Source organism: Patiria miniata, unplaced genomic scaffold (genome assembly GCF_015706575.1).
Source record: "Patiria miniata isolate m_02_andy unplaced genomic scaffold, ASM1570657v1 HiC_scaffold_2, whole genome shotgun sequence".
Lineage (NCBI taxonomy): Eukaryota > Metazoa > Echinodermata > Asteroidea > Valvatida > Asterinidae > Patiria > Patiria miniata.
The window spans coordinates 9,468,913-9,494,576 of NW_024037058.1; the positions used below are offsets into that span (position 1 = coordinate 9,468,913).

The following is a 25,664-nucleotide window of genomic DNA, read 5'->3' on the forward strand; positions in this document are numbered from 1 at the left end:
TGTCTGTTTGCATTTTTATACTCAAATGATATATTTTGCAATGTAAAAAGAACAAAAAGAATTAATCTATAATTTCTAGAATAGAAACAGTCCGCTCGTGAATTCATAGCTTAGATTACATTCATGAGCACCCAGAATTACCATACCATAGCATACTGAAACCCAAAATAATTGGCACATTATTGCCCGTGATTGCATGCACAACGGAATGGGAATCTCAATATTTACAAAACGAATCCCGTACTATTTCCCGATCCCCGGTGTCCTTTTGCTTGGATGCCGTTTGAGGAACTGAATTGACATACATTTCAGCTATTTTCGGTACAACTATTAGGTACCTAAACGCTCACTATTTCAGTTTCTGCAGAAAGTATGATTATGTACTGAAGATATAATTACTCATTACCCAATGACTTAACTTAGCACGTTCCCTCTAAAAACGAAATTGTTTGATCTCAAAGAAGATGTAACACCCACGCTTATGCACACGCTTGATGACATTGCTGTCTTCCCGTATATTTTATTAACGTAATGGAAATACCGTTACAATGGAGGACGATTTAAAGGGTATAAAAACAACTGAACACACAGGATAATACACAATTCCAATAGGAAATTTTAAAGACTATGGTGGCAGCAAACACACTGGTCTTTTTTTATTGGGTGCGTTCGTTTAGCTCACCCGGGTCGCCACGGGTTAGCCCCGTGTCGTACGTTCGATTAGCTCTGACATCATTTTCGGGGCTCATCTGGGTCAGCCATGCAGGGAGAACCTGCTTGTGAGCAGGCGCGGTTCTACGGGGGGGGGGGGGGGGGTAGGGGGGGCTGTAGCCCCCCCCCCCCCCAACATTTTGTCTAGCCCCCCCCCCAAATAAATTCCATAAAAAAAATTGCATTAGCAAAAAGAAAGATTGTGATGTACATGCGAACGGTCTCCCCCTAAAGAAGAAATAGCCGTGACAAGGGTGCATTAGTTAATATAGTGTGAATGATTTTAGGATTTTATTGGCGCTCCCCATTGAAAATATGGCATGAGCCCCCCCCCCCCCCCCCCCCCCCCCCCCTGTTGATTTTCGGAGGCCTAAGTGTCTGAAAAAAAATAACCAGTCAACATTTCAGCACGCCTCCCTGAAAAAAATTCTGGATCCACCGTGCTAGCCACCCAAAAATATTGGTTCTAGAACCGCGCCTGCTTGTGAGCAGAGTCACTGATGGAAGTACGTCACCCGCATGCGCTGTTCATCCCTAGAAACGGACAAATATGGCGGCCGGACGGCGGAAATGTCAAGTGGACAAAAAAAAATCAACTTTATTTGAAGTCTACAGGTAATCAATTATTAAGTTCATTGTGACTTGAGAGGCTATAATTCCAGCCTAACGTATTTGTTTTGAGTCCTGCAACTGACTAAAAAGTAAATCTCAAACAAAGACCCAGCACGAAACGGGCGTTTTGTCGGCGGGCGTTTTGTTCGCTCGTACCCCCCCCCCCCCCCCGCCCTGCAAAAAAGGACGCTGAGAAAGGCTGATGAGCTTCACAGAATCTTGTGAAGGAAGTGGGGGTGGCATTCTGGGTAATTTATCATGACCTATGTATAAAGACATCTGGCTGCAGCTGTTAAAGACCGCAGTTAGCCTATGCACGCAAATGCTATCCGAACATTTTCTCACAGAAATGCAAACATTCCATACCGGATGTGATTTATTTTTCATTGCGGACCATATGGACAAAGTTTGAGAGCCTGAGCACGTGACGGGAATGGAAAATTTACAAAACAGATAATTTTTACAGATTGTCCCACATTTATGCTTTTCAACGAAAAAAAACCCACATGAATTGGAATAAAAGGGTTATGATTCAGTCTTAACGGCCGTTTAACTTGCCTTGCAGGGTCGTGGCCATGATGACTTGCAGGTCACATGTCACGCAAAATCTATCCAATCAGAGCGTTAATTCATCAGCCTGTCCCAGCATCCTGTTTGCAGGGCGGGGCCGGGGGTACGAGCGAATGGTTACGGCGGTGGCTAATGGACATCTTGTGAGGATCGTGATGGCCCGCGGTTGAGCGTTCGATTAGCCCGGCTGTCGTGGCTAACCGTCTGCCTTTACCCATTGAGGAATGCTTTACCCGAGTCGATCCGGATGAGCTACGCGAACGCACACTTTGTTTGCGTCATTTTGAACATGCGCACATTAGCTTAAACGTGACCGATGTGTTTTCTGTGTTTGTTAATGGGCCAGTTTGAAGGCTTACTGTCCTAAAAAGTTGTTAGCAGATAACATATGCTGAAGGATGATTTTTATATATAGAATGATTCAGAAGATTTTGAATCGCTGATTAATAAATCTATTTTTGGTAAGCAGAAACATGAAAAAGTAACCTGCATTATATTCTTTCTTTGGGAGACCATCGATTTGCTTTGTTTAACATGATTTGAAAAGCAGATTTGAGCATGAAATTCGCTTTTCATGTTATTCACCAAAATTGATTCTTTAATCCCATTGTTTCTTTCGTGTTGTTTTTTATTGTTAAAATGATATGGAGACTGCGAAATATTTTTGTAATGATTGAGCACACACCATGCAAATTCTCAGAGGGCAAATCTCTTATAAAATAAATAAATTTAAAAAACATGCATTTTGACATCAGCATGACAGACAATTTTTTTTTTAAATAGCAAACATCATCTGATGAATTTTCAGTTAAAGCTGGGCAGCAAATTACGAATCCAACAATCGAGCCGAATTTTGGAGCGCGTAGCCTGGATAGACGTAGGACGAAGCGCGACCTTTGACCGTTGCTAAGGGTCCCGTGAAACGCCCTCTGCTGGTCTGACCTTTGGCTATGTCGTAGGAGTTGGGAGCTGGATGGGCTGTTTCTGAAGACAAAAAAACGTCTTCTGTAGTACTGAGATTTAATGTTGGCTCATTGGTATATTGGTCAGATTGCATGAAGAACTGATGTGTGTCCTAAGTTTGGCGGCAGAGTTCATTGAGGGCGCCATAATGGATCACCGTGGCTAGGAACACGGTAGCTTAGTGCACGCAACTGTTGGCCAGCGTTTATCTCCGGTTTCCTAGGCATGAAACGACTGAGAATATTTCTATCTCCCCTGGATGGGATACCAGTCCATCTCAGGTTGCTTCCCAGTTAATGCCGGTACCATTTATAGTCATGGGTGAAGACAGCCAAGTGAGGGTGAAGTGGTTTGCCTAAGGACACATATTTCCAGCAGCTGAATTCGAACCCCTGACCCTCTGATCGTGAGTCACAAACCCTAACCACTAAAGGCCACAAGCCCCTTAATGGTGGCCAAGTGATAAAACGACCGCAACACAAATCCTGGTTATTAGATCATTAGCTGTTTACAGAAAACACTGCCGACCAAACTGAAGTGTCTCAGCAAAAGTCAAGAGAACTGATCAGTGGTCCCCAGTTATAGGCCTATGCGTGATGTAGCATTTTGACTGGTAGCCTTTTCTTTCTCCAAGCAAAATAAATGTACTTATAGCATCTCCACAATGCGATCGGCGCTTACTTGAACGGGCGTCCCAGCGTTTACTCATGCTGTGCTTGGGCCCGTCATTGGTGTCTATCGGAGGATTGTACACGGTAGGGCCTGGATTTTCATTCTCTGGAAAAGATGAGATAAAAAATATCAGATAAGTATAATAAGTATTTTCAAATTTAAAAAAATGTAAAGGTTGGCGCAGTGGTTATACTTTCCTCACCTGCCACTGCCGTGAACAGGGTACGATTTCTGCCCAGACCACATGTGGATTGGGTTTTCACTCCTATGCCTGGTTCCGTGTGTTTTACCCAGAATATTCTTCTGGGGTTTTCATCCCACCTCAAAAAACTGTAATTTCTCATTGTCTTCTCTCTACAGTTTTCTTCGGGATTTCTATCTATAGAGTGCCTAGGGCACTTTTGAGGAATCATTGGTTTTATTACCAGAAAGAAATGAAATGAATCAAACTCGTCACACTTTCTGTAAAGCAACAATGATCAGTGCTCGCTTGTACCATAACGACAAAAAAATAAGCAGCCTACATCGCGAAGAATGTATGCAAAACCCATATGATAACTACAGCAGCATGTGATTCTGAGCAAAAGCTGTAGCATGTTTTCATACGTTGTCTGTTTTTTTCATTTTTTTTTCATGTTTGTCGATTTATTCTTAAAAAAAAAAGAAAACCTTCAAAATGGTCAAGAAACTGTCCACTGACTTGATCAAATACGTAGTTTGCGATGGATCTGCACTAAAGATTGGTTTTAGCAACCACCAACCAGGGATGTTCCTTAAGTTTATTCGAGGTCATTTCAATGCTTCAGACCCAACATCTTGAAGTTATTTACATCTGATTTGATTATAGGCGGCTAAATTACATTTTAATCTCGTATTTAGAAACACAAACTGCACTCACTGTGTGGCGGATAGCACCGCTTGGCCATGGAGAACTCTGGCGCCTTTTTACCGTCAGGCCGGTGACTGACCCGGATGTGGTAATGGTTCGCTCCCGGTACATCATCTGCGGAGTCAACGCGAGCATTATTTCCGGATTGGTTGAGGTCGTGTTAAAACTGTTATTAATGCAATATGCGTGACTCTCAGATTAAGCTGAGGAAATTTGCTAAAGAGATGACATTTTTGCATTTTTTTTAAAATTTGTGTTTAATAAGATGCACATTTGGTAAACTCATGGTTACCGGTATAGGCCTAAACAAAATTGAATTGGACATGATGCGTCTTAACGGTGATTTTGAAATTGACGTTTTGGAAGTATGCCGTCTGCATCTCTGAAAACTGTTCCGTGAGAAAAATACAGTTAATACCATCAGAAACTTTGTACGATGGTTTTAGTTTCTGAATATTCTACGTTTTTGGGGACATCACTGAAAAATTGCCTGGGTAAATTTAACCCAAGAAAGGGTGAAAACCAATTGTTTGGGTTAAGATTTCTGTTAAAATCAACTAAAAGTTGTAGTCATACAAGACCAAATTAAATTTGGTCCTGTATGACCACAAGTTTTGGTTGAATTTAACAGAAATTATAACCCAAACAATTGGGTATAGAACAACCCAAGTTTGGGTAGTTGCAGTTTTCACCCTTTCTTGGGTTAAATTAACCCAGGCAATTTGTCAGATACCAATTCGATGAAGTCCATGGAATAGCCGCTTCCACACAAGCGTCTATGTTATTCGCGCAGATTCGGCGATTAATTATGCAAAAGGAGGCTGCGTCTTGACCTCTAGATTTTGACCATTCAGCGGGCGTAGTCTATCGGGTCTTCAGTAAGTACCCGTTGTTGTATTACAAAAACATGGCAGCCAATTGACCAATCAACAGCTAAGGCCGAATTTCTGCTCGAGATGACGTCACAATATTTCTAAAATCGACTCCGATTGGTTGGCGCGAGGGGTGGCATAAAATGTGCATTCTTGGATATATCGGACGTTCACAGTGTGGCTCTGCACAACATCTGATCCTCAGATTTTAAAGGGAAAATACAACATTTGTAAACATCAAAAAATAAAACTACCAAATCATTTTGAACTGTTAGTGAATGACAGTGCAAAGCATCCTGTAAAATCATGGCACCTACTACACTGTCATTTTCAAGAAAAGTGGTATTTTTGTATCAATTTCCAACGCTGGTCGGCCGACCAGCGTTGGAAAAAAAACTGGCTTTTTTTTCAAATACTGGCCCCAATTGACCATCGCACTTGTTTGCAATCGATTACACACCTACGAACGGGTACAAGCCAGCTAGACTGGTTCCCTGACCTTACAATTCCCCAATGTATGTAAACTGCTCTGTTTCTTCTTATATGGAGTCAGGGAACCACACTACAGGAAAATGATTGTTTTTCTTGGTTTTTATAGCATTTTCGAACCCAAAACCTCAAAAAAGTCAGTGTAACTATATTTGCTATATATTTCCAACCCCCCAATTCCATCCATTTCTGAAAATTACAGCAAAAGCAAATGATGTATATTTCCTTTAATAGGGCACGATCGATAAATAATTTTACATAAATCTAAACATTAAAGGCAAATTATTTATGTTACTTACTTGTCTTTGGCTTGGGTCTTGACCCCATAGAGAATGCTGGGTAATCGTTGTCTGTGAACTTCCTGGGACTATGATAGGTTCCTGGACCAGGTGTAGTATCCGGTGCTACGAGTGAAACAAGGAATGCTGGGTAACTGTTGAATGTGAACCGAGGGCACCATATAGGTACACTAACCGAGTTAAAATTGCCGAGTCCGAATCGCTAAATTTTACGACTACTGATTCGGTTTTTGCAATGACAAGCTAGTGCGAATATGGCGTGCTGTGGTCCAATGGTTACGGTGTTCGATTTGTGTGCCGTGGTACTTGAGTTCGAATCCTGACCGTGGAACACGGTGCTTGTGCTCTTGAGCAAGGTACTTTACCATTACTGCTTTGTCCTTCGGATGGGACGTAAAGCCGTAGGTCCTGTGTGTTGTGTAATGCACGTTAAAGAACCCAGTAACACTTATCGCTAAGAGAAGGGGTTTGCGCCGGTGTTTTTAGGAGTGGCTGTAATATGCGCCGCAATACCTTGTCAATCCTTATAAGGTGCTATATAATGGGTCTCATATTCTCATATACTTTATTTACCCTTCTTTGAAAATAGACAAAATTTAAAGCTCCTTGAGTACCAAATTGTTGGTAGATACGTGCGCTATATAAGACTCCGTTATTGCGAATATCCATTGCCACTGCGTGGGCCAAAGGCCCGTTTCAGACACAGCCTGTATGCTTCTTTGGCACTAAATAAACGCAAAGAACGCTGGGTAATTATCTGTGAACGAATTTGCTTGGTGGCCGGTGCTGATGCCCGTGCACATAACACCGGACACTTAATATACTTTAAAACCTAGGTGTATAGGCCTACATTAATTGTCGACTGGGAATGATGATGGAGAAGTCCTGAAACTTTCTTGACGTATGAAAATGGGAAAGACACAAAACTCTACCATAATTATCAGTGCACGGCACTTGTTATAAGCAGACGATATCTATTGTTCTCTATCACTTCCCAAAAGAATGTTTCACTACAGGTGATTCGTATTCGTTATTTGGCACGTATAGTCGTCAACAATCAATAAACAGACTTTTCATATCCAAGCTGCTTCATCTAAAGTTTACAACAGAACTAGGCCGTTGGGTAGCTTTTTGGTTACTTACCGTGAGCTGGATATTTCAGGATATCCGGAAAGCACGGTTTGCAGAATTTCCTGCAGGAAAACGTGGACGATTTGGGCAGCGTGGCGTCAGTGGGCTTGTAGTGGGCCGGGCTCGGCCACGTCTTCACTTTGGACAGAACGAAACATGGTATGACAATAATGACCGGAACGCAGCGAATATAAATTCATAGACAACTCAGATTATTATTGATTGAATCGAAAGTTCAACTTAATTGTCATTTCAAACATTGCAATTCTTAGAGTATATAGTGATAGGCCTATATAAACTCGTACGTGTACTCAGCTGAATGTGTTGCTTTAGTTCATTTTAAAGAAAATAAACTCATGTCTTCTAACTTTATAGAGTTATGTCCCAGGAACAGTGTCGTGGATTCGAACTATAGCAAAACAGTAGTGGAGGTAGTCTTCTTAGTACGGTTTGACCTTGGGCATAGAAATATGTAAAGGTCACATAAATATGTAAATATGGAAATATGTAAATATAAATATGAATTAATGAAGTTATGAAATTCTGGGCACAGTTTGACCTAATGAATGGATGGGATGAATAGGGAATAGGTGTGGGTATAAGGAACCGGGTACAGTTTGACCAATTCTATGGGAAAGATTGCATAAGGTATGGAAAAAAAAATATATATATATTTTTATGGTACATTTGGATCTTAGCCCGAATATGAGTTTCATACGTTAGTCCCTGTGAACGACCAGCTGGTCGGATCTTTAATCCCCCAACAATAGACGGGAGAGGGCGCGTGCCAAGTCAGCGCACTAGTATTGTTACGAAGTTAATCCGATCGATACAAAAAGTAATTGGATTTCCGAACGCTCGACAGCAGAAAGCAGCGATAGATGGCAAAAATGAATGTTGCGTTGATCAGACTGAAACGAGTACGATTGTCTATTTGAAGACTTATTTTAAAGTCATTTTTATTGGGTTTATGGGTATTGTGCACGTTGCGTTTTCCAAGGTATAAACAAACACTCACCGCAGCATACTTGCAGGGTACAACCTGTGTCGGCCATGGGGGTATATGATAAATCCACGATCCATAATCCATGCGTCTGTACGGAGACCGGTGGTCGATCACCCCTCGATGATCGCACCGATCCTGGAGCAAATAAATAACTCCGTCCGTGCGCCTATATTCCTCTTGTTAATCGATACAATACCAATGGCACTCTTCTACACTGCCACCAGAATCATCCAAGTAAAAATATTTGTCTGTGCGCGGTGATCGTAGAAAAGGGAAGGTTTTGGCATCAGCCAGAGCAAATGCTAGTACACATGCACACTACTGTATACATTACGGCCATCCGATCAGATAGCGCTCAAGTTTTCTTAATCCGTGACGGCTAAATTATCGATTAGGCTCTATAGTCTGCAGATGCGCGTACAATAAGGAATGGATTCAGTGGTTTAAAGCCATAACAAAACGTGCGGGCATATGTGGTTTTTCAAGGAAACTATGGCCTGGACAGTGCCCGATTGAGCGTATCGGAATAACACAACCATCCTTGTGCATTTTGTAATATTTCGTACTAGAACGACCCCAAAACCAAGCAAAAGCCTATCCATAGTTAAAAATTCAATCGTAACGTGCTCGTCTTTTTGCGGACGTGTGAGAAACCACTCGGGGGGGGGGGGGGGTGTTGAGGGGGTGGGGGGATTGGCGTTCGACGGGAAAAATGGTGCCCCTTTAACGCTGTCTGTATAGGAATGCACCGAACCCTAGTTGTACCTCCGTGCCGGATTTGTTTACAAAATCGAGGATGACTGGGTTTTATCTACGACCATTTTACGGGGGTTATTTAGAGGGCGTGTTCAAGCAATAATTTTATGACTGAGGGTAGGCTTTTCCAATTGATAAGACAACACAAACAAAGAAAAATACAACTGCAGAAAGTACATACGATATGACATTATTGCTTTATTGACGTCATTTTTCAGTAAAACATCATTCTACTCTTTTCCGTGCTCATCCTGCTCTTTTCCCTGCTCATCCTGCTCTTTACCCTGCTCATCCTGCTCTTTTCCCTGCTCATCCTGCTCTTTACCCTGCTCATCCTGCTCTTTTCCCTGCTCATCCTGCTCTTTACCCTGCTCATCCTGCTCTTTTCCCTGCTCATCCTGCTCTTTTCCCTGCTCATCCTGCTCTTTTCCCTGCTCATCCTGCTCTTTACCATGCTCATCCTGCTCTTTACCCTGCTCATCCTGCTCTTTTCCCTGCTCATCCTGCTCTTTACCCTGCTCATCCTGCTCTTTACCCTACTCATCCTGCTCTTTTCCCTGCTCATCCTGCTCTTTACCCTGCTCATCCTGCTCTTTACCCTGCTCATCCTGCTCTTTACCCTGCTCATCCTGCTCTTTACCCTGCTCATCCTGCTCTTTACCCTGCTCATCCTGCTCTTTACCCTGCTCATCCTGCTCTTTTCCCTGCTCATCCTGCTCTTTACCCTGCTCATCCTGCTCTTTACCCTGCTCATCCTGCTCTTTTCCCTGCTCATCCTGCTCTTTTCCCTGCTCATCCTGCTCTTTACCCTGCTCATCCTGCTCTTTACCCTGCTCATCCTGCTCTTTACCCTGCTCATCCTGCTCTTTACCCTGCTCATCCTGCTCTTTTCCCTGCTCATCCTACTCTATAGGATGAGCAGGGAAAAGAGCAGGATGAGCAGGGTAAAGAGCAGGATGAGCAGGGTAAGAGCAGGATGAGCAGGGTAAAGAGCAGGATGAGCAGGGTAAAGAGCAGGATGAGCAGGGTAAAGAGCAGGATGAGCAGGGAAAAGAGCAGGATGAGCAGGGTAAAGAGCAGGATGAGCAGGGTAAAGAGCAGGATGAGCAGGGTAAAGAGCAGGATGAGCAGGGAAAAGAGCAGGATGAGCAGGGTAAAGAGCAGGATGAGCAGGGTAAAGAGCAGGATGAGCAGGGTAAAGAGCAGGATGAGCAGGGTAAAGAGCAGGATGAGCAGGGTAAAGAGCAGGATGAGCAGGGTAAAGAGCAGGATGAGCAGGGAAAAGAGCAGGATGAGTAGGGTAAAGAGCAGGATGAGCAGGGTAAAGAGCAGGATGAGCAGGGTAAAGAGCAGGATGAGCAGGGTAAAGAGCAGGATGAGCAGGGTAAAGAGCAGGATGAGCAGGGAAAAGAGCAGGATGAGCAGGGAAAAGAGCAGGATGAGCAGGGAAAAGAGCAGGATGAGCAAAGTAAAGAGCAGGATGAGCAGGGAAAAGAGCAGGATGAGCAGGGTAAAGAGCAGGATGAGCAGGGAAAAGAGCAGGATGAGCAGGGTAAAGAGCAGGATGAGCAGGGAAAAGAGCAGGATGAGCACAGAAAAGAGTAGAATGATGTTTTACTGAAAAATGACGTCAATAAAGCAATAATGTCATATCGTATGTACTTTCTGCAGTTGTATTTTTCTTTGTTTGTGTTGTCTTATCAATTGGAAAAGCCTACCCTCAGTCATAAAATTATTGCTTGAACACGCCCTCTAAATAACCCCCGTAAAATGGTCGTAGATAAAACCCAGTCATCCTCGATTTTGTAAACAAATCCGGCACGGAGGTACAACTAGGGTTCGGTGCATTCCTATACAGACAGCGTTAAAGGGGCACCATTTTTCCCGTCGAACGCCAATCCCCCCACCCCCTCAACACCCCCCCCCCCCGAGTGGTTTCTCACACGTCCGCAAAAAGACGAACACGTTACGATCGAATGTTTAACTATGGATAGGCTTTTGCTTGGTTTTGGGGTCGTTCTAGTACGAAATATTACAAAATGCACAAGGATGGTTGTGTTATTCCGATACGCTCAATCGGGCACTGTCCAGGCCATAGTTCCCTTGAAAAACCACATATGCCCGCACGTTTTGTTATGGCTTTAAACCACTGAATCCATTCCTTATTGTACGCGCATCTGCAGACTATAGAGCCTAATCGATAATTTAGCCGTCACGGATTAAGAAAACTTGAGCGCTATCTGATCGGATGGCCGTAATGTATACAGTAGTGTGCATGTGTACTAGCATTTGCTCTGGCTGATGCCAAAACCTTCCCTTTTCTACGATCACCGCGCACAGACAAATATTTTTACTTGGATGATTCTGGTGGCAGTGTAGAAGAGTGCCATTGGTATTGTATCGATTAACAAGAGGAATATAGGCGCACGGACGGAGTTATTTATTTGCTCCAGGATCGGTGCGATCATCGAGGGGTGATCGACCACCGGTCTCCGTACAGACGCATGGATTATGGATCGTGGATTTATCATATACCCCCATGGCCGACACAGGTTGTACCCTGCAAGTATGCTGCGGTGAGTGTTTGTTTATACCTTGGAAAACGCAACATGCACAATACCCATAAACCCAATAAAAATGACTTTAAAATAAGTCTTCAAATAGACAATCGTACTCGTTTCAGTCTGATCAACGCAACATTCATTTTTGCCATCTATCGCTGCTTTCTGCTGTCGAGCGTTCGGAAATCCAATTACTTTTTGTATCGATCGGATTAACTTCGTAACAATACTAGTGCGCTGACTTGGCACGCGCCCTCTCCCGTCTATTGTTGGGGGATTAAAGATCCGACCAGCTGGTCGTTCACAGGGACTAACGTATGAAACTCATATTCGGGCTAAGATCCAAATGTACCATAAAAATATATATATATATTTTTTTCCATACCTTATGCAATCTTTCCCATAGAATTGGTCAAACTGTACCCGGTTCCTTATACCCACACCTATTCCCTATTCATCCCATCCATTCATTAGGTCAAACTGTGCCCAGAATTTCATAACTTCATTAATTCATATTTATATTTACATATTTCCATATTTACATATTTATGTGACCTTTACATATTTCTATGCCCAAGGTCAAACCGTACTAAGAAGACTACCTCCACTACTCAAAACCACAATATTTACGTTTTTTACGATATTTAAATCGGTCAAAAAGCCTTCAAAATAAACTCATGTCTTCTAACTTTATAGAGACATGTCCCAAGAACGACCGTTTTTGTAATGAAGTTCTGCATGTAGCACTTTCAAAATCTAGGATATGAAATTCCAATTATTTTTTTTTTTAGTACAAGATTCATTCCAACCACTCATGTACTGTTCAAGTTACGGGATTTTAAAGTTTTGTCCACAGATAACAAAAAGTAAGTTCATTCAGCAAAACGAAAACGATTCACACGTATCCCTATGTGAATTGTTTTCGTTTTTGTGATCCGTGGACTGAACTTCAAAACAGTGTTTGTGTTTAAAATTTAAAAACTTGAAAAGTACATCAGTGATTTGAATGATTCTTGCACTAAAAGAAAGCTTAGTAATTTGGCTTTTATATCCTAGATTTTGAAATTGCTACATGCATAACTTCATTACAAAAATGGCCATGCTATTTGGGTTTCCTTGTTTTGGTTTTTTTATTACTCACCCTGTATTGTCTAATAATAAATGGGATTAAACAAAAATGCGAATGGTGATAATACATTGGTGTTCGTTTATTAAATAAAGGTGGATCGTGTGTTTAATTAATCAAGCATAGATTAATTTTAAGTCGAAGTTTATATGAGGGACAGCTTTGATAACTCAATTTACTCACACGTGGGTGAAAACGGTCGATAAGTCACAGAAGCAACGGGGGCGTCAGAGTATCGCAACGGGTCCCTGAGAATGTACGTGTTGGGACTGGGTACCCAATACTCTAGGTTAGAAAGAGAATCATTCAGATAATCAAACGGTTATTGTTACAAGGTAAAACAAAGTTTCATGTAAAGTAGTGAAGGTTTACGGTGACACCATGTGGAAAATCTCTTTTGAGAAGAAGTGTGGTTCTAAAAAGAACCGGTTGGTTGTAAAAACTCGAAGTTACATGACACATGCTCTGATCGTCCAATTACTCATTTTGAACTTCAAATATCTGCAAGACTAAATGACACAACATTGATCTTACTCTGTTGTAGGGGCTGGCGGCTTCTGATTCCCATGGCTACCCCTTTGCCCATTGTGGTGCCCACATCGTACACGTTTGGCGCTGGGTAGTCCGTCACTTGATATATGACAGAAAGCAGAAATAGCTTCAAGTAATTAGGGTCTACGTCCTTTTCTCAAACAAATCTTGCATTATTTCAAGATCCACAGTAATCGAAAGGGCATCAATAAGGTTGAGGAATTTTAAAATAAACTTAAATTGTTGTTTGTTCTCTCAAATGTAAGCCTTTGTTCTCTAAAATCAAGCCCTAACTAAGAACTAACAATTTAGGGCCTCGTTTTCTGACTTGGTTTCAAACACTACTTTGTCTTTCGGAAATTCGGAGCGGTAGGGCACTAAAGGTCACCGAACGAAAGGCCTGTCCCCGAGCCCCTTTTTTCGCCCAATGCGCTTCCCAACTCCCTTGATGCCACCGGTTCCAATGTGGGAGTCTTCGACACTTCACAACATTGTTTTGCGCCATACACCTCGTACCCAGGGTTTGCTTGCAATCTCGAGACAATAAGTAGCGTAGCGTACTACTCGACGCCATATGAGGACGAGGGTGCATGCGTACAACCCACCTTGCTGCCACTTCGCTGGCAGCCGCTTCGACAGCGAGTGCGCTGGTCCCTGCTGTCCCTCCTGTATGGTATATCCAGCGGGTCCGGGACCCAAAGTCTTATTGCATATTTTACGGTTGATGCCAAAGGATTTGTGAATCTGGTCGTTAAGGGCGTGTGACTCTGGGTGGTAGTGACTGGATCCTGGGGTCTGGACACCTGTCACACAATTGCAAAATATTAATGAGGCCATTTTTTTTAATGCAATGCATTTCGCGTTCACTTCAAAACGAAAACAATGTGGCTGCAGGTTCGCAGTGCTTGCGGTAATGCCAGCCTATCAAATCGTTTTTGTTTCAGCCCACTGAGGTTCACTGTCAGGTCACCTAGTCCATGAGATTCTCATGCGACAAAAGAGGGCGATATATAGCCTAGACACAACGACGTTCTTTGAACTGTCAAGTTGAAATTTTAATTTGTTTGACTGATGTCGACAGTCGACGTTTCCGAGTGTGCATAAAAAAACCTGAACAATTGGGTTTTTTGGGCGATATTTGGTGAGATGTATGTTAATTTTGTTTACTGGTTTGCACTTGTATAACTGACCGTGCGTGTCGACTGGTTGGACGAGGCTGTTGGGGTGTCCCACGTTGACACCGTCCAGATGACGAGACGCAACGCTGATACGTGGCGCGTGCTTGCCGGTGTCGGTGTGGGTGACTCGATAGCCGGCCGGACCGGGACTGCATGTCAGGTGGTGGGAGGCTACAAGACAATCCACGACATTAGGGACACACGACGAAGACAAGTTTATTAGGTCAGTGTGAGTACGGGTGCGACCGTAGCTCAATGTCATGGAGGTGCCAAACAGGCAAATAGTGCTCAGCAAATCTGATTAGTGGGTCGTTGATTACGTCATTGAATTTTTCGTCCCTACGACCCAGCCGCACCATCAAAATTGAAGTTCTTTTGCACTTCAAAATAGAAGTTCTATTCCACTATCAACGGTTATACGTTTGGTGGCTCTGACGAGGATTTTTTTCAGGTGTTGTATAAAACAAATAATGAATGTTTCACATTTGTGCAAATGTGTGCAATGGAAAGAATAACTTCATTCGGTGACAGATGGAATGGTCCATCCCATCTGTCACCTCATAAAATCATTCTTACCATTGCACTCATAAACATTCATTAATTGTATATTCATAAATACCTCAGACAGTTTAGCCATTCCTATTGGTCGAGAGCCCGTCACGTGGCCGGTATTAAACGGATGATAAAGACATGGCTAGCTGGTCTTAAACACTTTTCCAGTGTCACAATAAAATGTGGACTCCTAAAAATCCAGTGCCTCTTATCGTTTCATTGGTTGAACGTTCACAATCCTCACGTAGGCATGCGCAACACTACCAGGGAGTTAGAATTTTATAGTTCTAAATTCAAAACGCAACGCGCCAGGTGCGTTCTGCGCGACATCGCATAGAACATGATACGCGCGCGTCAATCTCCATAAAAGGGTTGTTTTCATCTTACTCGCCAGCTGAACACTCCATTATTTTGCAGGAGGGATGATTCAAAAAGCATAAAGTGAATTTGTTGAACAAAATCGGGATGTTTTGAACGAATTATATGATTTTTTTTTACCGAAAAGGTATTTATGAATGGGAATAAATATGTACTCCGTCGGTATTTATCACTCTGTTTAATACCACTTAGAGTCTGGGTGCTGATAATTACCCTCGCCTCCGGCTCGGGTAATTATCAGCACCCAGACTCTAAGTGGTATTAAACAGAGTGATAAAAACCTCCGGAGCACACATTTATTCCCTTATTAATCCACGTTTAGCAAATTTGCCTCTTGGAAGTGTTTTGATGACTTATTTGGTTGATGGTACTTGTGACGATGGCGTTGAGGTGTGCATATAGTGATAGCTTTGGTGATACTATGGTGACACAATGGAGGTCACAGTGGTGATACACGGTATTATGGTCATTTGGCCTGGAGAATTGTGATGATAATGATAATGGGTGAGTTCAGACCATGGTGATAAGGATTGTGAGTGGTGATGTTGAGTTAGTACGGTGGTGAATGCAACGTTATGATGGTGGTGAGGATGGGGTTGATGTGGGTGATCATGCGTGACTCACGTGTCGTGCCGTGAGGACAAGTCTTCCCTTTGTCTTTCAGAGTTTTCTTCTTGTCTTTCCAGATCAGGTCTCCCAGCGTATCATAGTCTGCCGCACCGGGTATGGGAGGAGCTAAGTACAAAACAAACACATAAGTTTCATGAATAATTCATATTGTTAACACACAAGCTGCTACATTACAAGATATCTGTAACGTAATGGCAAGTATTTAGCGTGACTCTCTTGGAATTTTTTTTTTTAGAATTAAGTACAACATTCAACTGACAATTTTGATATGGACCCATTGGTTCTGCTCGATGCAAGGAGGATAAGCATTTGGGCGTCGCCATCCCAATAAACCTTTATCATGGGGCAGCCATCTTGTATTTCTACCATTCAAAGCAATGTAACCAATCTGTAGCTGGAAGGTAAAATAGTCAGTCCCATTTATCAATATGTAAAGTTGTATTACTACTGTCAATGAGTCTACAGGGGACATGACAAAGACAGCGGCATCGTGATGAAGGTCTATAGAGAGAACTGCATAGTTTTTCACGGTATACCCGCCGCCGCGTGGAATCGAAGGAAAGGGGGCTGTTCATCATCTGACACATGGGGCGCTGTTCATCTCGAACGGGACTAGAATCAACATGATACTCAGTGTAACTACATATAACTACACGACTTTGCAGGAAAAAAATCGTCACGACTCATAGATAGGTGTGAAGGCAAAATTATGGTCGTACCTGTTTTACTTTAACGATTAATGAAAATCATCGCCCACCTTTCACTTGCTTGGTTCGTCCAACGATGGAGAATTGTGGTCTTGTCCTACGGGTCAGGTCGATCTTGGGATCATAATCAGCTGGACCCGGAAGAGGTATCGCTGGGTGAGAGGGAAAATTTATTTGATTTGATTTTAAAGAAGGAATGATTCAATTTAATGCTGATCAGGAAGTCATATAAGAAAAAATGTGCTCCCGTTAATAATGACAGGGGAGTCAGGTTGGCGTGGGGGTACTTTCCTTGCCTTCCACCGCTGTGACCCGGATTCGAATCCCGCCCGGGCCAATATGTGGATTGGGTTTTCGGTCCCTACCTGATTCCGTGGGTTTAACCTAGAATATCATTCTGGGTTTTTCCTCCCACCTCTAAAACTGTAATTTCTTTTCAATGCCTTCTCTCCACAGGTTTCTCAGGCTTTCGCACTACAGTGCCTAGGGCGCTTTGGAGGAATCCTTGATTTAATTACAACAATTAAAAGTTTAATGATAAATGTGACTCAGCATTAATTATCTATGAACACACTGTTCTGTTCCCTAAAATCCTTACTTTATTTGTTTATTTCTTTTTGCCTTATTTCGTGCCAATAAAACCATTAAGTTCGATCATTCAACTTATTGAATGGCTGCTAACAAACAAGAACACATCTGGAAAGCATTGAAATAAATCTTGGTATTGAAATCGAAATTGAAAACTTGTTCCAATGAAATTCGCAAGCCACATCAAGACACAAATGTCACTGCGGATAGTGTCTTACAGCAGGAAAAGGAAACGTGTGTAACCAACCGAATTCGCAAGCTGCGATTCATTTGATTACTTACAAAGTTTTAAATGGTTTTAAGTAACTTGTAAAGTCCTCTTAGAAATGTACGAATGCCTACTGCCCTTCCAGAAGCTCTCCTTATTTCGGAACAGGAATTTTTGTTGGCATTGTTAAGGCAAACAAGTGAAATGCCTGTGCTTAGTTGAGCGTTAGAGGGTGGTGCAACGCGAAATTCAAGACAGTCGTTCTGCACATGCCGTCCTGACAAACGGATCAATGTAGAGTGCTGTTCTTCATTTGTTCTCTGCGTTTCCTGAGTTCAGCCACATTGTTTTTCTTGCATTACATCTGTTGTTACTTTGCTACATTTACGAAGCCTCGCCTAGGTGTATCTGGCTTCGGAAGGCCCCTTTTCGTGCAGAAGTACCTTTTGGTGAGCTCAATTTCAAAACCCATTTTCTAATGTAATTTGGTATGTTTTAGTGAATATATTGACATTCCTGATTAATTGTAGCCAAAATTAGACATTATTTACTCCAGAAATTTCAAAATACCACGGTCAAAACCTATTCACGGTTTCACGTGTAAAGGGGACACAGAATTAATGTTCTGCTATTTGTGTGATAAGTCATGACCAGAACAGTGTGCATGTAGTGTGTTTTATTTAAAATGTATTTTTGGGGGTCTTACAAAGAATAAAACATAATTGTTTTATCATGAAAATAACTTGAAAAGACCTTAACAAACTATTCTGTGCATGATTGCATGTTGGGGACACCATTTGGTTCCCATATACGTAAAACCTAGTCAATGGCCAAAACTTTAAAATTTCCGATTTCGGTGTAACCCATGATATAAGAGACAATGAAAATCGGCAAGTTCAAAATTAGCTTCAACCGTGATAAAAGGACGAAAGTAGAAATCTAGCTAGGAGCTCGAAAGTAGACATTTCGAAGTAAGAAACTGGACGAACATGTCACCAATTAATACAAATTGCCAGTGTCGATTTTAATCTCTGCTTACCGAGTTGTGTCAGCGGCTTGCCGTCTTTGGGAACGATGTACTCCCCCATGGCTGTCCGGCGTGTAACGGGACCTGTATTATCGAAACACGGGGAAACATGCTACTGAATTTCAGTGCGAATTGAGTTTTAAAAGAAATTGAATTTCAAACATTTGAAAGGGAAGCATTAAGATTTTACTGTCGCACTGCCACTGTGCTGCATACACAAATGACATTTTGTGGTGCAGATCGTATACAAAATCTCATAGGCACGTATTCCGTTTTAGGGTCTGCGTGTAGTTTGAAGACGCGGCATATAAATGTTCCGTAAAATATCGACGACGGTTCTTGATGTTGAGCTTAATTATAATTCAATTCAATTCAATTCAACTAGACATTTATTTCCATGTACAGCTAATACACGATAGATAACGATTGATTATAATCATACAAAAATGCACTCCAACATGGAAAATTACATAAGAGACCTAAAAAAAGTAGAGGTGATGCTGATATGGAGGCATATTCAGAAGACCCAGGCCAATATCAAATCAGACTGTCGGCCTGTCGCAAAACCCCAATTTCATATATTGAGCGTTATATGCGAGTTTTCTACGTTTTGATCCCTTCCTATAAGATCGAGCGATGCAAGAAGTTGAGTACTTATACATGTAGTAAAATGAATTGGAGTTGTAGAGTGTAGGGCCCTGTTCCCTATAAGGGAACAAACACCCACGCTTAGGTTATTGGACTAACAAAACTAGTATAGCGACATTATAACCAAGACGTTTGCCGTAGGTAGAGGAAAAGCTGTTATTTTTTTTGGGGGGGAGGGAAATGTTTAGGTTAAGCGACGATGAAGACGACAAAGCGCAACACGAAAATAAAAGATGGCGATCACCTCGACGCATAGCAAACACGCAAATCCGCATTGATTCGCATGGCACCAAGCGTAAAAACGTGCGAAAATCGCATTTTCGCAAGATCTATTCAAAATAATGGGCTATGCTTGGTATTAAGAGCAGTCTACTTTAGGCTGAAAAAGTCATTTTGGAATGATAAAAACACCCTTGACTCTAATTTAATGTTTAACACTAACTTCAAACATCCATTCCTATAATAGTAATACCCACGGTACTAGAAAAAATCTTTGTTAATGATAGTAGAACCTCATTGTCCAAAAAAGTGTTGTCCAACGTGGCACTCAATATTGGAATAGTCTGGATGACTCTTCTAAAATCGTCATCCACTCTCTCTATTTTTGCTAGAAAACTGAAAACTCAATTTTTAATTGCATACAAAAGCAATGTAATAACGGCCTTGATTACTGTCTTACACCTGTGTCCTTTCATGTATGTATGTCTGTCAGTCTTGTCTGTCTGTCCATAGGCTGGGGAACAAAAGCTGATGCTTGACCCCAGACCTAGTTGTTGCCATTTAGTTAACGTTCACTATTTATAAATATATCTCTGTACATATATTGTCAATTTGATTATGTAACATTATAACATTATGTATCATCCTTTATGGCAGCATTGTAATAAATGTAGGCTAATTATACTAAAGGGGCCCTTTATCAAACTAAAGAGGGCCCTACACAGCGGCGACTGCACAATCCCCAACTGAATTTTCTATGAAATAAATAGTAACAGGTCTACTGTAATTGTGATAAACGGAAACCGACTCATGCATGGTTTTCAAAACCTTGGTTACTTTCCACTCCTTGTCTAGATTGATAAACTGTATAGTCTCCTGTGTTTTGGGGTAACTCACTTTACAAACAACTACCTAAGCATCTCCCTACACTTATCATGCTTATGAACATTTTACCTGCGTCATGAAGTCTGCTTCCGTCCTCCGTTTGTTCTTCCGTCCCCTCGTCATCTCTCTCTTCATTTGGTTGACCCCGCCCATCTCTACCTCGGAGAAATAATTCTTTTATCGTTTCCATTATACCTTGATAGAAAAAAAATCAAACTAAACAAGGCATTTTATTATATTTTTGGGGGGTTAAGTTTCACAAGTCACCCATACATATGCCTACATTTACTACTGTACCGTGGCTTTTAAATGTGTTATTTTCACTGTGCAGTGCGCCTAGTATTCGAGGTTTCCATTAAGCGCGTCGACGCCGCGCCGCCATTAGAAACGCGTGCGTTTGAAACAAATACAGGAATCTCAGACATTTCATGATCATCAATGATTTTTGGTAGACTAAACACGCCACACATGCATTTATACAGCCGTAGATGGTGTGCAGCCAACGTCTTTGTACATTTATTATACATTTGTTATACACCATTCTGCGGTTTGATACATTACTCATTCATAAAAACGACTGCACTCCTAAGTTGCTCTAGTGGCTTATTTCCAGACCACTGACTGCCCCACTCACAAATATTTCCTTGCCCCCCCCCCATTGCCCCCCCCCCATTTTTTTTTTTTTCAGAGTCCTGCTCATTATACATTTTACTAATAAAAACCATGGTAACGGTAAACGGTAAATGGTAACGGCTACGGGGTCTATATGGTATCGATTATGGCGGATATCTGTGGTTCAGTGTAGCATTGAGGGGCATATGAAATTATGCACTGAACAGTTTACACCATAGTAATATTCACCCCTGTCTGGAAATAGATACGTCGACTTTATCATGCACAAGTTAAAGATAGAGAGTGAGTCATCGGTTCTGTGGACATATTTCGGGCCAATGAAAGCATTGTAAACATTGGTACTTTGGTAAACAAAACACACCACACATGCATTGATTTTGTACAGCCGTAGGTAGTGTGCAGCCAACGTTTTGTATGTTGTCTGAGTATATGGAGATCAATGATTGCCACCTTTTCGCACTGCACGCAATTCACTGTTTGCTAAACGCGATATTCATAGTAACAAAAACCATGGTAACGGTAAACAGTTGCTACGGGATCTATATGGTATAGGGCATATGAAAGTATGCACTTAACAGTTTACATCATAGTTATTCACCCCTGTCTGGAAATAGAAACGCCCACTTTATTATGCGATGATACGCGTCCACAGTGCTACGCGTCCATATTTTCATTGTTATATCTGCAGTGTGGAATATAGACGATAATAAATTGGTGAACACAACAATAGATGTACTTCCTTATTGTTTTCCTCATCTTGCAAATACCGAACTACCATTCGACAGGGAAGGAGACATGGCAGACAGCAACAATTTTAGGCATGAGGGTAACTGGTATACCTCGGCGAATATCAAAGACTTTGAAGACAAAGTATGCTCGGGTGATAGGCTACAGTTTGACTGCCGCACATTACTAGGAAGAGGATACACACGCTGGGGTATATACGTCGGTGAATACAAAGGAATGAAACATGCTGTCATCTACTTCGATAGATTCTGGAAGATTGGGCCGAAGATACGAGCTGATACGATTGGGAAGATTCTTGGCGGTTCTGGCAAGGCGAGGATCAACAACTCAACAGACAAAGAAATACAACCTTTGGATCCTGACATTATCACTAAAAAAGCGAAGAAAATGCACCGTGGCGTAACGCCAATTGAGCGCGGGCTCTTCGTTAGTGATTTCGCGAATCATTGTCGATACAACAAACCCTGCAGTGACCAAGTTTTCGTAAAAAGTGGCCATTTTACGGTTGTTAGTGTGCGGTACACCTCTGCGAATATCGCAGACTTGGAATGCGACGTTCGCCTCGGTGATCGGCTTGAGTTTCTGCGCGCCGGCGGTGTGTACGCACACTGGGGTATATACGTAGGTGAATACGAAGGGATGAAACACGCTGTCATCCATTTCGGTATATTCGAGGGAGGGTCGGAATTCAGCGTAATGAAGACAGCAGGCAGTCCATCCCTCGCCAGTCAAAAGCCCGAGATTCTAGCTGACACGATTAAGGATATTCTCGGCGGTTCAGGCAAGGTGAGGATCAACAACTCAAGAGACAGTAGAGTAGAGCCTTTGGATTCCAACGTCATCATTGAAGTGGCCAAGAAAATGCACCAGGACAAAATGCAGATTGACTACAATCTTTTCAGGAATAACTGCGAGCATTTTGTGAATCTTTGTCGATATGACCGTCCCATCAGTGATCAACTTTTGGGAGCCACAGACGCTGCGAGCGTGGCACTGTTTGCCGTATTTTGCGGTGGGAACATGGTGTGCCCGCCTGTCGCGATTGCGGCTGCGTGGGGATTATGCATTGGTTAGTATATATATACAAAATATATTATGCAATATATTAAAAATATGAGGTAATCAAACTTTGGCATATTTCTTTTCTGGACAGACTGTTTCGTACCGTAAAAATGATTAATATGAAATGATTAATATGAATATATACCTAAAGAGGGGTTTCTTGTTTCTTTTCAAGGTGAATACAGTTTCATTTTTGGGGGGGTCAAAATTACCTTTCTTAGGACTATTTCCCGGGTTATTCGAGCTGAGACATACAGGGCCGGTGAGTCAAACGACAGTGACTTTGTTTTATGATTTTCTCATGTATAGGTTTCCCCAGTTATTTAAACGTATATCAGTATATATCAAATTGCCTCGGCAGATCCCGTAATTTCGTTCCAGTCAAGATCAATTCGCAACTTTAATCTGCATAATGGATGTTTTTTTAGGTCCAATAAAATTCAATGCAATTCTTGTAATTTGGTCAATTCGTCTCATGTGGCGATTGGCGTTGTATAGAAAAGGCAATTATGTTGTCATTCAGTGTTAGCGCTTTGGTCATTTAAACAGTGTATTTTTACATCTCTTAGCCCATGAGGGCTAAGCCCACACATTTCTGGGTATTTCTGCATTTTCTTGTCCCTCGTCTATGAGACTCGATCCTGCCAAAAAAAACACAATGTTATGCCTCAAGCTTTGCTGTAACTGGTACAATTATCTGGAGAAATTTACATGTGCAGTTGAGCCTGACTTCACTAGTCTCATTCAAATCTGAACTATGTAAAACGTTCAGTCACTAATAATATTTCTGCAAATAGTTATTTAGCTGTTTCAGTGTACACACCGAAACAGCTCTTGTTTTCGTTAAGATTTTTTAGCTGTTTCGGTGACACACCGAAACAGCTCTTGTTTTCGTTAACATTTTTTTTTTTTTTTTTGGCTTTTCCGCAAAAAGCGGAAAAGCCTTTCTTTTTTTTCTCATTTTTGGCTTTTCCGCAAAGTTGCGGAAAAGCCTTTGTTTTTGTTCTCATTTTTTTTTTTTTTTTTGGCTTTTTCGCAATTTTGCGAAAAAGCCTTTGTTTTTGTTCTCATTTTTTTTGGCTTTTCCGCAAAATGCGGAAAAGCCTTTGTTTTTGTTCTCATTTTTTTTAGCTGTTTCGGTGTACACACCGAAACAGCTCTTGTTTTCGTTAAGATTTTTTTTTTTTTTTTTTTTTTTTTTTCTTATTTGTCCACTTTTCTCCATAGGTTTTGTACACGCTTTTCTTCTACCAATCCACTTTGGCACTTTCGTAAACCCGATCGACTTCAGACTTGGTACATACTTAGACCACTACCCACAGATGGTCCTAGAAGAAAATTGTGATCATGACGTCATCAGGTGTCGGGTTACGTCACATTAAAGATGCATTTTTCCCCATATGTTTTGTACACGTTTTAAAACACTCCACTTTGGGCACTTTCGTAAATCTGATCAACTTCAGACTTGGTACATACTAAACTCACCACCAACAGATGCTCCTAGAAGAAATTCGTGATCATGACGTCATCAGGTGTCAAGTTACGTCACATTAAAGATGCATTTTTCCCCATATGTTTTGTACACATTTTAAAATACTCCACTTTGGGCACTTTCGTAAATCTGATTGACTTCAGACTTGGTACATACTTAATACACTACTCACAGATGGTCCTACAACAATGTTGTGATCATGGCGTTATCAGGTGTCAAGTTACGTCACATTAAAGATGCATTTTTCCTCATATGTTTTGTACACATTTTACAACACTCCACTTTGGGCCCTTTCGTAAATCTGATCGACTTCATACTTGGTACATACTAAAATCACCACCAACAGATGCTCCTAGAAGAAATTCGTGATCGTACAATCATCAGGTGTCAAGTTACATCACATTAAAGAAGCATTTTCCTTATTTGTTTTGTACATATTTTAAAATACTCCACGTTGGGTACTTTCGTAAATCTGATTGACTTCCGACTTGGTACATACCGGTACTTAGACCACCACCCACAGATGTAACTAGAAGAAATTCGTGATCGTACAGTCATCAGGTGTCAGGTTACGTCACATCAAAGATGCCTTTCAACAAAGGTTTTGTACATGTAAATGTTTTTCTTCAAACCACACACTTTGGCACTTTCATGTGTCTGATTGACTTTACACTTGGCAGACACTTAGACCAGCAGCCAAAGATGGTCCTGATGATTTTCGTAACATTGACGTCATCATGTGTCACGTGACATCATATTAAATGTGCATTTTTCAAATCGCTATAACTTCTGAAGTACAATTCCGATTGGGTGGAAACTTGGTATGCACATACACAGGAATGTGTTAGAGATGAAAGTTGAAGTGACGTCACCACATGTCATATAACGTCCATTAAAGGGGCATATTTTTTCTATTAAAGGTCTATATCTATATGTTCGATTTGGCTGTACGTAACTTGATAATGTCCTGTGTTATAGATAACATTTAAAGTGACGTCATCAAGTGTTCATCATATGCACAGAGTATTTCAAATATCCGAAACAGCTTGTGTTTGTCCACAAACACATTTCTAGTTTCTTCTTTTTTTTTTTTTTCTTCTCCTTTTTCAGACTTTTTCTCCATAGGTTTAACACACGTTTCTTCTACCAATCCACTTTGCCACTTTTTTTAAATCCGATTGATTTCAGACTTAGTACATACTTAGACCACCACCCACAGATGGTCCTAGAAGAAATTTGTGATTGTGACGTCATTAGGTGTCAGGTTACGTCACATTAAAGATGCATTTTTGCCCATATGTTTGTACACGTTTTAAAACACTCCAGTTTGGCATCTTCGTAAATCCGATCGACTTTAAACTGAATTCATACTTAGACCACCACCCACAGATGGTCCTAGATGAAATTCGTGATCGTGACGTCATCAAGAGTCAGGTTACGTCACATTAAAGATGCATTTTTCCCCATAGGGTTTGTACATGTTTTAAAACGCTCCATTTCGGCACTTTCGTAAATGTGATCG

At 41.5% G+C, this 25,664-nt stretch overlaps 1 protein-coding gene across 1 annotated transcript; it reads right to left on the reverse strand.

Annotated features, from left to right (window-relative positions):
• Positions 1-1,571: 1,571 nt before the first annotated feature.
• Positions 1,572-20,518, reverse strand: LOC119726447. The gene is made up of 13 exons (XM_038198104.1): positions 20,278-20,518; positions 18,469-18,540; positions 16,684-16,785; positions 15,921-16,031; positions 14,379-14,537; positions 13,794-13,991; positions 13,192-13,287; positions 12,841-12,942; positions 7,221-7,346; positions 6,078-6,182; positions 4,427-4,531; positions 3,538-3,633; positions 1,572-2,877 (listed from the first exon to the last, which is right to left on the reverse strand). Exons 1-13 carry the CDS (start codon positions 20,396-20,398, stop codon positions 2,720-2,722), a joined length of 1,551 nt encoding a protein of 516 aa, XP_038054032.1. The 5' UTR covers positions 20,399-20,518; the 3' UTR covers positions 1,572-2,719.
• Positions 20,519-25,664: the final 5,146 nt, after the last annotated feature.

What these genes read in the sequence shown, in the direction of transcription:
- LOC119726447 (XM_038198104.1), bottom strand. Translation starts at nt 20,398, where the DNA reads ATGGAAACGATAAAAGAATTATTTCTCCGAGGTAGAGATGGGCGGGGT. An exon ending in ACGAACCAAGCAAGTGAAAG is followed by an intron (nt 16,032 to 16,683) that starts GTGGGCGATGAT and finishes TTTTGTACTTAG; the next exon opens with CTCCTCCCATACCCGGTGCG. An exon ending in AAGACCCAAGCCAAAGACAA is followed by an intron (nt 4,532 to 6,077) that starts GTAAGTAACATA and finishes TTGACTCCGCAG; the next exon opens with ATGATGTACCGGGAGCGAAC.